Source organism: Notolabrus celidotus, chromosome 23 (assembly GCF_009762535.1).
Source record: "Notolabrus celidotus isolate fNotCel1 chromosome 23, fNotCel1.pri, whole genome shotgun sequence".
In the NCBI taxonomy this organism is placed as follows: Eukaryota; Metazoa; Chordata; class Actinopteri; order Labriformes; family Labridae; genus Notolabrus; species Notolabrus celidotus.
This window is the reverse complement of record NC_048294.1, coordinates 19074747-19090926: the sequence shown is the minus strand read 5'-3', so window position 1 is coordinate 19090926 and position 16180 is coordinate 19074747. Positions and strand designations below refer to the sequence as shown.

Below are 16180 nucleotides of genomic sequence, written 5' to 3'. Positions count from 1 at the left end.
GGACTGAAGCTCAGGCCTACTGCAGAGAGACCTACACAGACCTGGTCACCATTGAAAGCCCTGAAGAGATGAGACAGGTTGACCAGACAGTTTTACTCTCTGGCCTGAACTCAGAGGTCTGGATCGGCCTGTACAGCAAGATTCTCTGGAAATGGTCAGACAACTATACAGGGAGTGGAGCTGAATACAGGAAGTGGGCGTCTGGTCAACCAAATAATGCCGGAGGTACTCAGCACTGTGTCATTCTTAGAGCCAGTGGATGGGATGATAGACCGTGCTCATATACATTTAATTTTTTCTGTTACAGAGGTAAGGATCATGTGATGATTATCTAGATCTTGAAGAGGTTTTTAGAGCATTTCTTTGTGAAAACTCAAATTCCCCATTCTTTCTCAGGAACACAACAGGATCCTGAATTTGTTTACGTCAATGAAGCAATGACTTGGTCCAGTGCTCAGAGTTACTGCAGGGAGAACTACATAGACCTGGCCACTGTGAGGAATGACACTGAGAACCAGAAGATCCAGAGCTTTACACTTCTTGGAGCCTACCACTGGATTGGTTTAAACAGAGACCTTGAATTTTACTGGTCTGATGGGAGCAACTCCTCATTCAGATACTGTGATAGTGTCTTTAACCCATTAGGCCTCATGAAAGAGGAGTGTGGAGTTTCAGATCTGGAGAGGTCAGGAGAATGGAGGTTGCTGCCTTGTGAAAGTGAATTCCCGTTTGTGTGCTACAGCATCCCTCCGCCTGGTGAGTGATTACAACATTTCATAACAACAACTGGTGTTAAAATGTACTCGACAGAATTGAGTGCTCATTATCCAAGTTTGGTGTCTGCAGCTAGGTTTCTTCTCTGTTTCTGTTTTCACAGCAGTAAAGAGACATGTGATAAAGCTGAGGATGAAGCCAGAGGACCCCTCTGTGGATCTGAACGACCCTGCTGTGAAAGCAGACATCCTGAGAGAGGTGAGTCTCCAAAATTATCCCCCAATAAATGTTCACAAATATCTGAAGGACTCTCTGGGTCCATTTCTTTTTGGTGGCTGTGATTCTGTATTGCATCCCAACAGTTAGCTGGTAAAGTAAAAACTAGCCTCCAACAAACAATGCAAGTTTGAATGAATGTTAGAAAAGGTTTTCCATTTGTGTTTTTCAGCTCCAGGACAGGCTGAAGAAGAGCGGACTGAGTGGAGTCACTCTGAAGTGGAGAGAGCAGCCTGATGGGAAAGTGTTCCACAAGGAGGGAGAAATATCTCAGAAGAAGAAGAGAGAGAAGTGTGAACTGTGAAAGGTTGACTGAGCCTCTGCTTTTCTGTAATCTGTGGGGAATGTTGATTCTACCTGCTTATACACACAGCACAATAAGTGATGGACAAAACAGACAAAAACACTACAATACTCCACTGTGGGTACATTCAGCACAAATGCATGTTCTCCATATTAAAGGTACAGTACATCTAAAAACAGGTCCACTGAAACATTAATAGAGTAGAGCCACAATGCATTGAACACAACTTTAAGAATGCACTTCACACAGCTTCACTGCAAAAACCTTATTTCCCCATAACACATGAAAATGCACCATCCCTCCTCACTCACTTTAAGATACAAGGTGATCAGTCAGTATCTGAAATCCTTTGCTATGACTGGCTAAAGGCTTTGCTAGAGGCAGGACTCATGTTACAACTCAACACTTGAGTCTGCCGTCAGCTCTCTTTGCGTCTAAATGTCACGCATTTTAATTAGTTGGTGCTTTAAACTAGAAAATACTTCACACCTGGATTTCATAAGACATTTGTGTCGTGGAGGAATCAGACCATTATACATTGCAAACCAACTCGTATTTATTGTTTAAATGTGTTTTTAATTATTTAAATTATGACACATGATAAACAATAATAAAGCTTAGCAGATTAATGTGATGCCACCCAGTTGTGTTCGTTTTTAAAGTTCTAAAAAGTCAGTGGTCCCCAGTCAAAAAGGTCAGAACGTGCACAAGACCTCCCTTACCCCTTTTCCACTGAGGCAGTTTCAGGGACGTTTTGGAGCCGGTGGTCAATTGAGAACCAGGTTTTTGAGTTTCGACTGCGAGATAACCGGCTCCTGGTCAGTAAAACAAGTCCCAGTGCAGCACCAACTCATGCTGTTCTAGAACCCCTAACCACTTACGTCAGGGGCGAGGGATGAAGTAGCCGTACATGTAAAGCATGACGAGTTGCCGGGAAGTGTTGGTAAAGTTGGATAAGTTCTCTTCAGGACCTAATGTGTTTACGAAAAGCCAGGAGCAACACCAGCAAGCATGCTACGTTGTCCCCCATTGTCGTTATTGTTTGGGAAAGTTTGCGCTAGCACTGCTGGGAAAAGTGGTCTGGTAGTAGTGATGTCATGACGTGGCTCTTCCACGGGCTTGAGTGGGTGGAAAAACAAACTGGTGCCGAGTTGGTTCGCAAGTTGAGAGCACCAGCCCGGAGCTACAACCAGGTTCAAGTTGGTCGAAAAGGGGTACCTGAGGATGCAAATAAAGCAGCACAGCCACTGCTCACATGGCCACTTCTTTACCAGAGTGTAAAAAGTGTGCTGTATAGAACTCAAATGCATTTTAAGATAGGTTTGTCAGGATATAAAAACTAAAGAACACAGCCACAGTGAATAGAATGAGAACTTCAACTGAATTTGAAAAGGGTATAGCTCAGTTCACAACAGCAGGTTCAGCACAGTGCATAATGCAAGCCAAGTACATCAAAGCATGGACAAGAACATGAGAGAGCACTGCACACTACACACAGCTACAGCTGATGACACTATGCATCTGTCTAACCTAGATGCAGTGAGCCTGCTGTTTAGGTTGTTTGAGTCCAGGAGGATCTCTCTCTGCTGCTGTGTGCACAAGGTCCTCCAAATCGTCCAAGGATGCTCTTTAATGAGGATAAACTCTTTTCACCTGCGACCTGAACGCAGGAAGGATCATCAAGATGTTAGGCTGCACTTCTTAACTGACACACGCGAGTGAAAGAGCTCATATGCATTTAATCTAAATGTTAAATCTGAATATTGATTGTTAAATCTAAATAATTTATCTGATATGCAAATTCACACTGCCGCCTAGTGGAAGAACCAAAATAAAAGCTTCATAAAGTGAAAGTCTGTCACTCTTCGTCTTAGTCAGTCTTACTCATTGTCATAACATTTATCATTTGTATTTATATTTTACAGTTAGATTTATATTTAGCATTTATATTTTACAGTGATTGTAACTTTAAAAACCAATTAAATTACATGTGAACAAGATAACAGAAATTGATCTAAATTTGATTTTAAAAAGTGACTTAAATTCACACTGCATTTTTATGTTGTTTTGGGGCTAAATGTTGAGATTTTTTGCTGTTATTTTCAGTGTGCACAACTTTACAAATGGCGCCCCATACCAATCAAACAACTCAGGAGTAAAAGAATGACCTGTGTACTGAGTGCTTATATCCTTCGTCATTTATTTTAATTAGATTGTGGCCAAGTACGATTCACTACTTTTTTATCACATTCACATACTGTATTACAGTGGATGTGTTGCCAGCAAAACATCCCAGGGATCAAAATACAAATTTCACTCTCTAGGCCTAAGTCTTATCTCTAGTGGCTCATAGCGCTAAATAATGCCAGCACAATTAGCTGCATTTTTTGTCTTATGCAATGTTATCTTCTCAATGTACTGCGTAATGAAAAGGGGGTCAGCAAGTGTGTTCAAATTGCTTTAAAAATCCCTTCGCACTTAATCTCTAAATACGTGCTTACACACTATACGCAAATGTTCCTTTAACGTGGCAACACGTCACCAAAGTGTGTTCGTAACTGAGCGCACTCAGCTATGTGTAGAGAAATGGGACAAGGCCAAACACTCCATTCCGGGTAGCTGGTTTTAGTGTCATATTAAGGCTGATTTATACTTCTGCGTTGCCCCTACGCAGCAGTGGATGACGCAGACGTGAGCCCCACATACTTGTGCGTCAATGTGTCTGTGCACAGCAATACTCCTCAGTAACGCTTGAGGGCAGTGTGTTCTCTCTGATAGCCGGTCGTCTGCTTCCAGCCCCGCTACGATCTTTGTTTACTTTTCCACAGTGATTCAGAGCGTGTTATGTCAATCTACAGCTGATACATGTTGCTGTTTATCATACAGACATGATTACATAAAGAATAGAGAGGAGGAGATGAATTACACGGCCGATGAGCGGGGATCCTGTAAGTGCTGTTAATGCGGGAAATACAATGCTGCCGAGTGGACCAATCACAGGGCGTGTGGTCGACGTCGATTCTATGAGTAGTTACATTTTGGAAGAGGTGCACGTCAGCTACGTGTGTAGGCCTCTGTGTAAGTACGGGAGCTACGCAGACCTCTGGTATAGGCTACGCCGTCAATTCGACACAGAAGTATAAATCCGCCTTTAGTGGGCTCAAGTGTGTACTACTAACCATGATGTCTATATGCAGACAAATCCGATAAATCAACACACATACAAGTTATGGGAGTGATTTATTCCAGGATGCAGGTTGAGTGCACAACGCTCCCAGATGAGGACACAATTGTTTTTAATATCAAATCAACAGATTGAACATACCAGCAGAAAGAGGAACGAAACAAAAAGTGTGGTTACTCGATTGGTGCCATCAGCTGTGAAACTCCTTCCCTATTAAATTGGAATAATCATAATTCCCACTTTTGCCCTGATACAATGACAACACATCACTAGAAAACTAAGAACAATTCGACCATGAGCAGATTATGTACAAAAGATGAAGTGTAAACCAGAACGAGTGAGCGTGGTCTGTTTGTATCAAATATAAGATAACTGAGGCGTGGTGATGGTAGAATCTGGAGTCTGTAATGGCCTTTTATTTAAAGGCCTGTTGATTCAGAGTCTGCAGGTTTGTTCAGGTGCTGTCCGGTGTGTGTCCACAGCTCTGCGTACATCATTAGTGCAATCAAACAAACAATAAAACGCCAGCAAGAGGCAACAGAAACAATAACCAGTGTTTACACGTATTGAGAAAATGACAAGTGTATCAAAAATATCCATATACATAGTTTTCACTGTGTTGTTGTGAGGATCTACATGAGACAATGAAACCATTTTTAGTTAACAATGAAGACCAAAAATTATCTTACACATGAGATTACGCTGAGAGAGTCAAAGTAACGAGTACATGGGAAGCAAGCAGTGACGGTGAGGCACGATGGAGCATTGGAGCCACGTTGAAGAAAATACAGAGATTCTGAGAATAAAGCTGTAATATTAAAATAACAAAGCCATGAAGAAATGACATGAGGTTAAAATCATAATCATATTTTACATCATTTTATGAAATACGGTCATAAAATGATAATCTTTATAGAATGCATTTTATATTGGGAAAAGAGCTGCAATATAACAGTACAAGAGAATAAAGCCGTCATATTAGACAGAATCATATTCTGCTCAAACATTTTTTAAAAGTGGTTAAATTACAAGAACAAAGTCATAATATTTTAAGTATAAAGTTTTACCATTTTACATTGTTACAAAAAAAAGTGTTTAAATTAATTAAAGGTACAGTGTGTAGAAATGAGAATATTTACCGCTCAGATTTTAGATTGAAAAGACTGAACTTGTAAAATAACGAGAATAAATATGTATGATTAAAAAGTCATAATGTTGTGGGATTAAAGTCATATTATAAAGTCGTAATATTACAAGAATAGAGGTAAGAGAATACTTTATATTTTGTGAATAAAGTTACGAGTGACTGAAATAGGAATCTAAGGAGGATAAAATAAAAGAGAGTAATGTCATGATACTTTGAGAATTAGCTCATCGCTTTAAGTCATAATGTCATTTTATGAGGAAGGCGTCGCAGTTTTATGACGTCCCCGTTAGACTGCCTTTGGACACTTATAACACCCAAGTGTTTTGTTATTTGTGAAAAGTAACACAGAGGAAAAACTTCCCAAGACGCTCCATGTTCCTCATTTCAGTGCATGCCACAATCCTTCAGCTGCCTCTCTGATGTTCCCCATCTACACAACACACAGCCTAACCATGGTCGAGATTTTGTATGATAAAGTGACCATTTTATCTGGAAACATTAGAACTTTACTCTCCTTAGTTATTCTAATATTCAGACTTTATTCTCTAAATCTCAGATTTGTTTTGGTGATTCTTTAACGTGGCCTGAATACTCTGTCGTGTTGAGGAAACTGTAAACAGTTAGTTTTTCAACTTCAATCAACTCATAGAAGGTTCACTCCAAAATAAAAGGCTGTGCATTTTGGTAGAAGTGTAAAACACTCACACACACATGTCAAAGGGAATATGTACAAAGTGGTCATATTTACACATTTACATACAACAAACCAAACCTTTAAGGAGACATGATTCCACCGCGGGCTTCGCCTAATATAGGCTGATACAAATATCAACTACACCTTCCCTCCATGACAGCCACCTTTGTCTCCAGGGGATCAAGTCTCTCTGACCCAGGACGTGTGGGGAGGAAGAGAAGGAGGAGGAAGAGAGGGAGGGAGGGGCGTCCTGTTGTTACAAATAAATAAACTCATCTGGTAGTGTAACTGAGCAGATTCATATCTGCTGTTTTAGGCACCATGGGACGACAAAAGGGTGGTGCTGATTCAGACACCACTCTGTTAATGTGTGTTTTAAACGAATGCACGAGGATACAAAAGTATCAGGACTTTAAAAATAAACCTGTGTTTATTCCAAAGGAGCTGATCTCTCTATGTTCTTGTGATTGGGAATTTCAGAAAGTGCAACAGCGCCCCCCTGTGTTTGCATGCTTGTCACATGCAAATCCACAAGAATGAATCAAATCCTACATTTCACAGAGAGAATATTATTGCCTGTGAAGAGTTGCTGTGGGAAAAAAGATTAACACATAGGAGAGGAAGAGTGAAAACACATTTTTGTTGTATCCCATAGTCACATGGCTGCCATTGTCCTATGATGTCACTCCCAGGTTTAGAAAATCAAATGCTGTTATGACGTCTTACAGCTGAGCTCCAGATTGAAACCTCACAGCTTCTCGATCAACCATTGACTGAATAACCAAAGGAAATCATTCTTGGTTTCCGCCCGTAGGTTGTCTATCATGATCTTAATGTTACGTAGCATATCTTCAATAGAATTGGGCTTCTCTTGGGACTCGGGCTCTGAGGGCTGATGTTGTGGCCTACTGCAGCCGGACTTGGCAGACTCACTTTTGGTCAGAAGTCTTGCCATTTATAAAGTTATTGCCCCAAAAAGCAGTGTACTTTAACCACGCAACATAGCTGATCAATGGATGGACATAAGAAGTTAGTTGAAGTGCAAAGTTATCACAGTTACTACAAAAGACTTCCTACATGGTATGCGCTCACCGGAAGTCCAATCAAAATCATTCGTAAATCAATGAATTCATCTTCAAATCAATACTTGTGTCAACTTGCTATGCTATGTTGGTAGCTGGGTAGTGAGCGGGTGCTAATGCGGGTCAGAATCCCTTCAGGGTGGGACTGCTCCACTAAGCATCTTGGTCCTGCTCACCCTGCAGGGATTCTGATAACTGCCCGTTAATAATGTCCCTTATACACAGTTTGTGTTCACAACATCAGAGGGCGCCATTTCCCTGTAAAGTGAGTGCCCCCCCCTCATGAATGAGGCCCGCCGTCACTCACAACTACAGCAGCAAGGGGGATGAAAGATGGAGAGACACGGTGATCGTCCAGAACAAAGGGACCCATGAGAAGGCGGAGTTATGATGCTGATTTAAGAAGATGGTTATAGGAGCAGCAGGGACATTAAACCTCTGTCACTGGGCTGAGATGTGGAGTCACAGAGTGTAACGCCTGAATGACGGAACAAACGCTTCATGAAATTCTAACAGAGAAAATGTTTACGCTTTGGTGTGACTGACGGGAGAGCATGCATTAGCATCCAGTCCCTGAGACAGGTGGCCTAAAAAAAAAATCACCTGTTTGCTTTTCATTTTGATGGTATTAACCGTAAACACAGGGACCACTATTGCTTCATGTGCACATGTTTACATTTTGATTTAGTTGAACTGTGAAAATTTACAGATACTTCTCATTCAGAGTGTTTCTATGAGCATTATTTTGAAATGCTTTTCTTTATAAAAAGAACAAGATTTGGTCCTCAGAAAGAATTTCTCCAACCTTAAAACTTGAAAAGAGAGCAGCCGTATTATAATAAGGATCATCTTATGTCCTGGAAACCATTAAAAACAGTGTTGTTATAATCAGTTGGCGGTGAGTGTTGCCTTTCAGCCTGGAGCCCAGGAGTGAGACAGTACAGCAGCATGTGAAGTCTGCAGCTAGTGGAAAGAGGCAGCCATGTGATCACGGTGAACTCGACTACACATGTGCACGCTACCTTAATGCTACCCTTGGAAAGTACCGTAACATCACTTCCTACAGTCTCCTGATTTTGGGTGGTCCAACCCTCTCGTGTGACTATAACAGGGCACCGGTGCAGTGAGTCATGCTTGCTGATGTTGAGTGTCTACAAGTCACAGACATCTTTAAAAACATTGATCAGTAGCTTTTCTTGGTGTGATGCCATCAAAACCTCCATCCTCACTGGGTGTCGGTGCTCGTCTCCGGGGCTGCTGTGCCGGGTGAAAAGAGGGAAGATGTAAAATAGAAAAATGTAAAGCAAAGCGCTTCCATCTCAAAAAGAGCTACAGTTTGTGGTGAAGAAGCAAAACTTGAAACAAAGCCGGAGCTGAAGAGTTGAGGAGTCCATGGAGCGGAGGTGAAGTGTCTGAAGAGGAGGAGGAAGAGGAGGAAAAGGACGGAGAGAAAAAAGGAGGAAGGCAGAGTGGAGTCCCTGTGCTCGTTAGCCAGCTAGGTCAAGCTAGCTCGGTAGCTTTGCCATGGCAGCCATCAGCTGGTCAAGTAACTGTGCAGTTCTCTGGAGTTGATGCTCAGGACCACTCCTGAATGGTTGCCTGGAGACATGAGGAGAGAACAGACAGGACGAGGGGATGAGTGACGTTGGGAGCAAAAGAGTCACCATGATCTTGTGCAGTGTTCAACGTTACCTGACTCGGTACCTAAACAGCCTGTAGCGGCTGAACAAAGACAGGACGTTCTGCTACGTCCTCATAAAGCTGAACTTGAGCCACAAACATGAGTGGCCATAACATTTTTTGAAGGTTGCAGTTTTTAGCTTTTCACATTTATTTTAAAAACAAAAAAAAAACATTGTATGAAAAGAAGTTCTCAAGACCAACTCTGCAAAACATCACAAAAACAGGAAGTGCTAAAAGAAAAACATGCTGAGCATTGTCTCATTACATCCTCAAATAAATGTGGCAATGACCCTTTAAAAGGGCTAACAAAGTGACACAGAACTTCCACCAGATCCATGTCCGGTCCGTGCTCTCTCATCCGTCAACAACCCCCAGTAGAGCAATGTGTTAACTTCCACTGGATTACACTTTCGGAGCGCAGCACAGAGCAGGATCGCTGGACAGCTGGAGTCACCTGATCGAGGTTTTCCTGTTGTAATCACTGAATCAAGGATTCTCCTCTTCCTCTCCTCATCCATATTGTCTTCATGGTCCACTGAAAACCTCTGACCTGTTGACTCCAGGCCTGGCTCCACTCATCATTATGGTTTGTTGTTGTAGTTAAGTGAAATACGATCTTGTGATAACACAGTGTTTTATTTTGAAAATTAACTGGATGTTTTCATTTTGTTTGGTGCCTGACTTCCTGTCCAGCTCTATCTAAATCTGTTGAGATTGATGCGTTGTGCTCCGGCATCCGGAAAAAAAACGGAAGTCTTGCGTGTCTGATCCGGAGGGGCTCCAACCTGCTGGTTCAGAGACGCAGCTCGAACAAAACAGAGCAGATCCAGTAGAAGTTAACACACTGACTAAAATAGAAACCTATCGGATCTGGTGCTGTGACGGAGCGGAGACGGACTGGACACGGATCTGGTGGAATTTTACTGTAACTGTCAGTCGATGAAATGGAAAGCAGCATCCCAATACCTTTGACACAGAACAGCCTTGAAGTGCTTTCAACCTGCATTCTTTGTGATGGCCAGCAGAGGGCGACAATCACAGGTATCAAGTAATTCTAATAATCATTTTGTGAATTAGAGTATGAGTTTGAGTGAAGCAGTCAGTCAGTAGGAGTTACTTTACAGCTTGGCTACACGTGATTGGAAAGTTGTAACGACCAGTTTCAAAACACCAATGCATGATGCCACCTTAGCTTGTTACTTTTCCTCTGTACAGTCAGTGATTGCAAAAACATGTCCTTCCACAAATGTCCTAATTCTGCTTTCGATAAAAACAGGTATTTGGTAAGCGTCATAATCAATAATAGTTCCCTCATTAATGTTGGAAAATAAAAGTGCAATAAACCTCAGTACTTATTTAACTTTATGGCACATAACATGATATTGTATGGTGTTATGATATGATTTCAATGTGCTTGGAAATGCAGTGATGACCACAATGTGCCTTCACACCAACCTTGGAGGCAAAAGTTAAACTTGAACATCAATTTCAGATCCGAAAAGGCTTTGAGTAATATCAGTAATAAGCATGAAAAAGGAGAAGTCCTCCAGTACCTGGGTGTGTGTTAGCTGCTGGTGTTAGTGGCTTGGGTTTTAGTAGCAGTGGTTAGTGGTAGTCCTTATAAGGGAACGGAAGGCGGGGCTACCTCCTGCGTTACCTAGAGTCTGCGAGTCCAGGTCGTCGTCAATGAACTCCTCGCCCTGGATGATGTGCTGCGTGTCCTCGCTGTGGTTGACGGGGCTGGTCATCTCCTGCTCCTTCTCGTTGTGCATCTGAGCATAGACGTTACGGCTGCCTGGAAGCTTCCTGAAAAACAGCGGGGGATAGGCATCCTCAGTCCTAAGCCAAGGACTGTGGGATTTGTTGTTTTCGTAAGAGGGGGGTGTAGTTTTCACTGCATGGTTTAACAAAAGTGACTTTTTGGTGGATGTTTGTGTTTGGGACACAGAGAGGTGCTGCTGGTGGGCTACTGATGTGAAAATAAATCATGCAGTTATAAAGGCTATTACAGTAAGTCTGCAAATGTTGAATCCATGCAAACGACTGGGGTCGGGGATATGAAGGTATATTTATTCCACAGAGGAGAATATTTGCTCCAGTTTCTGGACTTTAAAGTGAAATGTTGTCCTATTCTTTCTGATAGAGGATTTAAGCTGCTCAACAGTTCAGGGTCTCCTTTGTCATAGTTTTGGTTTCATGATGCTCCAAATGTTTTCAATGGGTGACAAATCAGGACTGCAGGCAGGCCAGTTTAGCACCTGGACTCTTCTACTACAGAGCCATGCTGTTGTAGTACGTGCAGAATGTGGTTTGGCAAAGTGATATCTAGGCTGCCTAGATATCAGAGCTCTTTAAATGACCGGCTCACCTTTTGAACTTGTAGAGGATGAAGGAGCCGGTGGCAATGAGGCTGATGAGGAAGATGACAGCTCCAGCCCAAACACCTGGACCTCCAGCTGCTCCATGGTAACCTTAGGAATAATAAAAAACATGCAACATTTGTTAAAGTCACGTTTGAACAATCAGGAGATCTGATTTTCAAGAAATGTATTTTGAAGCAAATTATGAAAGTTGAGAGGGGAAGAAGAAGGTCTTGATTCAAAAACTGCAGAAGAAAAGAGAAGGATAGGAGAAGACCTCCACATGAAACAAGATCTCCACATGAAACCAGACTGTTGTGAATTTGTTAAGGGACCCAGAAAGAAGAGCACACAGGAGTCAGAGAGTGTTGCAGTTAGGTGCATCCAAACAGAAAAGCTGCAGGTGTGTGGTTCATGAACGCACCAGTCTCTGCTGCTGCTTCTGTTGAGCCATTAGCAATAAGACCTAGCCCTTGGGAATAAACCAATAACATGCATTCATCATTAAAATCATCCAGAACTGTGGTGTTTCACAGCACCCAGCGAGGAAGCTCATTCATGGACAGTACCTGCGTTTGGGTCTGCAAGCATCACCAGCACTTTCAGACCTCCTCGCACCACAAAGCTGACGTTGTTGTCGTTGAAGGCCTGCGTAATGGCTGGGATACGCTACAGGGAGAAAATATTACAGATCTTACTAACACTTGGCAACCAACCCATGTATTTTTCTGGCGTGTGTGTGTGTGAGTGTGTGTGTACCTTATCTACAAACATGTTCTTCTTGGCTGGTTTGCTGTCCAGTGGGAGGACATACAGGTCAGCACTGCTGGGGAGGCCTGGCTTCACTACGGTCACCAGAGACTCCTGAGGGACACCTGTGATCTGAGGTCAAAGGTTAAAGGTCAGTCACGTCTAATAGCTGCACTGTAAAAACATTCTTCATGTCAAGAACCAGGCGTGTGAGGAAAGACTGGTGACATGATGTAAAGAGACGAGGGAAACAAAAGCTTGCCATCTCAGTGTATCAGCAGAGACACGGATACCTCCTTATGAGTAGGAGCACAGCTGCACATCTCTGCACACTGTTTTTTCAACAAATCCTCTACAGCAGAGAAAAGACCACGTCTGGCTTTAGACCATGTTTGGGTTCTAAAATTAGAGCCTCAGGGGACTGCTAGTGCCATCAAAAGTGATTTATTTAAACAGGTTTGAGATGCATTCACATAAGTCCTACCTTGGTGAGTATTTTGGTGACCACCTGGCCGATGTCTTCTCTCCACTCGGGGATGTTTGGGTTGAAGCGGTCCAGGTTCCTGCTGAAGCTCAGAGGAATCACCTGGAAGTTATCTGAGGTCAGAGAGAGCAAGGAAGAAGTTAGAGCAGTTTTTTTTTATCATTAATATAACTTGGTCTGAACTGATCACATTTAAAAACTTCTGTCATGCCATCCGTCTTCTTTGGACCATGCCATCAGCAGCCTTCTTAATGTTTCTGCTGAATATTTAATCAGATCACCTTCCTGCCAAGTCTTCTTTTCCATGTGTCTTTTAAGTTGTGTTTACATGGACGATGCAGACGTCTATCCACTTCTCTTACATTAGTGCGTTCCTCAGAGGCCTCGCTCTGGCTCAGCTCAGAGGTATGATCGTGAGGAACCTTTTCCCTTGTGATTTACTCAACGGTCTCAACGGTCTGGGTCAGGAAAGCTGAGCTGATTGGCTTTTGGAATGTAGCAGTGTTACAAAAGTCTCTTAAAGTAGTATGAGAGGTAGAGCCCTCTCTACTTTTAAGAGTAGGCTTGAAACTTTCCTTTTTGATAAAGCTTATAGTTAGAGCTGGCTCAGGCTTTGACCAGATCTAAGCTATGCTGCTATAGGCCTAGGGTGGCGGGGGAACTGGTGCACTGACACACTGGGATCGTATCTCACCCCCTTCCCCTCAACCCTCCATTACTTACTTTAACTCTTCCTGTCCCATTGAAAGTTACTAACCATAGACTTTTCTGGAGTCCCTGAGCTCCCTTGTCTCATAGGTTCCTCTGACCTGCCGTAGACGTTGTCCTCGACGTCCTGGACTCTCTTGCTCTCTTATTCTCCTCTATCCCTCTTTCCAACCCCAACTCGGTCGAGGCAGATGGCTGTCTAACATGAGTCTGGATCTGCTCGAGATTTCTGCCTATAAGGAAGTATTTCCTCGCCGCTGTAAATAGCTAAATACTGCGAGGTGCAATGCTCATGGTGGATTAAGGTGGGGTAAGACTGAGTCTTATTCTGTCTTGATGTTTGATGTTTGTTATTAATTTAACAAAGTGGTCTAGATCTGCTATGTTTGTAATAGCGTCTTGAGATGACGTCTGTAGTGATTTGGCGCTATGCAAATAAAGATTGATTGATCTCTTTGCAGATATAAATAACTCATCGTCTAATCACCATCAATACTACCACAGTGAAACGCATCATGCTTGCTTTTGCTCTCCATACTGACTGTTTTTCCTGCAGACACCAAAGCCAAAATGTTACTTTGACTACAAATGTTCAGCAGAAAAAAATCAAGCACACTTCCCACCCTGATCACAGATGTGACTCGTGATGAAGGTGAGCTGCTGAGCCAGGAGTTTGGAAAGAGTGTGCTTTGAGAAGTTATAAAAGACTAAATCATCCATGGATTTGGCACTTTGGGCATTGAATAATAAAAAAAAAACAAGAGATGAGGAAATAACATCAGAATTAAGACTCTAAATATTAAATGAATGTTTTAAACCAAGCACTGATGTCACTGTGACTCTCTTAAGAACCAAAGGCTTGTAGCTCTTCAATAATACAAGCATGCTATAAAAATAAATCTGACACAATCCATTCTGTGACACACTTTCGGCAACAACAGATGAGATCAGCAGATATTAAAAAACACAATGACAGTGTGTTTGTCTCTGTTGTGACTTAATGAGTCACAAACTAAGAATAGCTCTTAGCAGGCTCTCTTCTTTCAGCCTGACTTTTCTGACTCTGGAAATGAAGAGTTTACGAACTTATGAACAAAACTTTACCCACTGCAGACGACTGTGAGAGAGGTCAGTGAGTGAGTCTTGGTTTAGTGATGAGCTCTGTTGCTGTTTTTTTTATTTTATTTGGAAGTTATATTGTTGTTGTTTTTTTGCTTTTATTGATAAAACGGCTAAAGAGAGACCATAGACTGAATAAATAATGGACGTAGTATCCATGACGTCATCAATGTGATTCTGTTTTGAGGGTGCTGTTTTGAAACCAATGGTTGGCGGGAGCCATATTGGATATGCTGAAGTCAACTTCTGTCGAGCTAGTGTGAGGTAAAGAGGCGGGCTTTGAGCCAGCAGCTACAGTGTTCCCGCCTGTCAATCAGGTCAGCTGTGTCCCTCATAAAGGAAAACTTGTAATCTTAATATCTTCCAAAATCCCACGTTATGAAAAAATTCATCCCCCATTCAGTGTGTGCCGATCGAGAAATGAGCCATCCAGACTACACTTGTATTTTGCACCAGATGTTTATTTCTGCTGGAAAGATTGTCTTTTTCAAATTGGTGTGTATGTGGTTTCTGGTAATTCCGAAGCCAGCCTCAAGTGGACACTCAAGAAACTGCAGTTTTTAACACTCCCGCATTGGCCTCCATTCCCGCAGCTGGAGGTTGCCGCTTGAGAGAGACATGAAACGTGGGGAACAGAGAGTGGAGGAAGACATGCCGGAAATGGTCGCGGCCGGCACTTGAACCGGCGACCTCTGCAAAGAGGACTGTAGCCTTTGTGTGTGGGGGGCTTAGAGCGCTAGGCAACAAGCACCCCAATGTAGCTGTTTTTAATGTACAGGATGAACTTAATGTTAAAGTTGATGTTGATGTTATGAACAGCTCAAACCTGGCCTGGACAACATGAGAACCTTGTTTGTGTGATAGAACTAAAACTGGAGCAAATGGTTCGTGCCGTGTTACAACAAAGTCATGACAGGAGACTTTACTCCCAGTTTTTCTTTGATGAATTACACTAAAGTATTTAATTGATCCAAGATAAGTGATTTTCAGAATGATTCTCCTTATGTCTGGATGTTAGATCAGAAATGAAACATGTATTTATTTGTTAGATTTTTGTACTAAGTCCATGGGTGCACACGTCTGTGCATGTAGAGGTGCTAATATTCATGTTGAATGTGTCTTTGTGTCTGTTGTTGAGCTCTGTTTGGATAATTTCATATCAAAGTCACAGCAGACCTGTTTCCTGTTGAGTCTCATTTTCTGCTAAGTCATCTAAAAACGGTAGGAATGCATCCAGAATAAGAAGAACAGTTCCACGCAAAGCTATTTGTAGTGATGCACAAAATGTTTTTTCATCCAGCTCAGTCTTTTAGTACATGTGTATATCTATCTGTTTTTTGCTGCCGTATTAACCCACATCATAAAGCTTCACTGATTTACCGTAGACGCGGACAGTCCTGGTGTCCTGCACCATGGATCGACCGTTGGATGCCTGCACGGTGACCGAAACGTCTCCTGTGTCCGTGAAACGAGTCAGAAGGCTGTTCTGCAGAGTCAGCTTCGGCTGCAGGAGAAAAATGTTGATTGTTAGTTAGATCAGCTGTTCACAGGTTGTCTGATCAATAGGGGCTTTGTATTAAGATCCAGCTCCTTCTTATTCCCTCCAGTCTTTACATTCAACCGACGGACCCAGGGCAAAAAAGTTGTCCAGGGGCAGATAATCTCCCCCCTAAAA

At 42.4% G+C, this 16180-nt stretch overlaps 1 protein-coding gene across 3 annotated transcripts in view; it reads right to left on the bottom strand.

Annotated features, from left to right (window-relative positions):
• Window positions 1-4517: 4517 nt before the first annotated feature.
• sorcs2 (sortilin-related VPS10 domain containing receptor 2) overlaps window positions 4518-16180 on the bottom strand; it is a 361633-nt gene continuing 349970 nt past the window's right edge. The window contains exons 21-28 of one of the 3 annotated variants that reach the window (XM_034676217.1): window positions 15886-16009; window positions 12679-12791; window positions 12204-12326; window positions 12014-12113; window positions 11869-11916; window positions 11453-11555; window positions 10742-10935; window positions 4518-9000 (exon numbers count right to left, since the gene is read on the bottom strand). In XM_034676217.1, coding sequence (XP_034532108.1) covers window positions 8936-9000; window positions 10742-10935; window positions 11453-11555; window positions 11869-11916; window positions 12014-12113; window positions 12204-12326; window positions 12679-12791; window positions 15886-16009 — 870 coding nt within the window. In that variant the 3' untranslated portion in view covers window positions 4518-8935. Of the gene's footprint in view, window positions 9001-10637; window positions 10936-11452; window positions 11556-11868; window positions 11917-12013; window positions 12114-12203; window positions 12327-12678; window positions 12792-15885; window positions 16010-16180 lie in introns of all 3 variants that reach the window. The other 2 variants (XM_034676218.1, XM_034676219.1) reach the window with 2 other exon arrangements.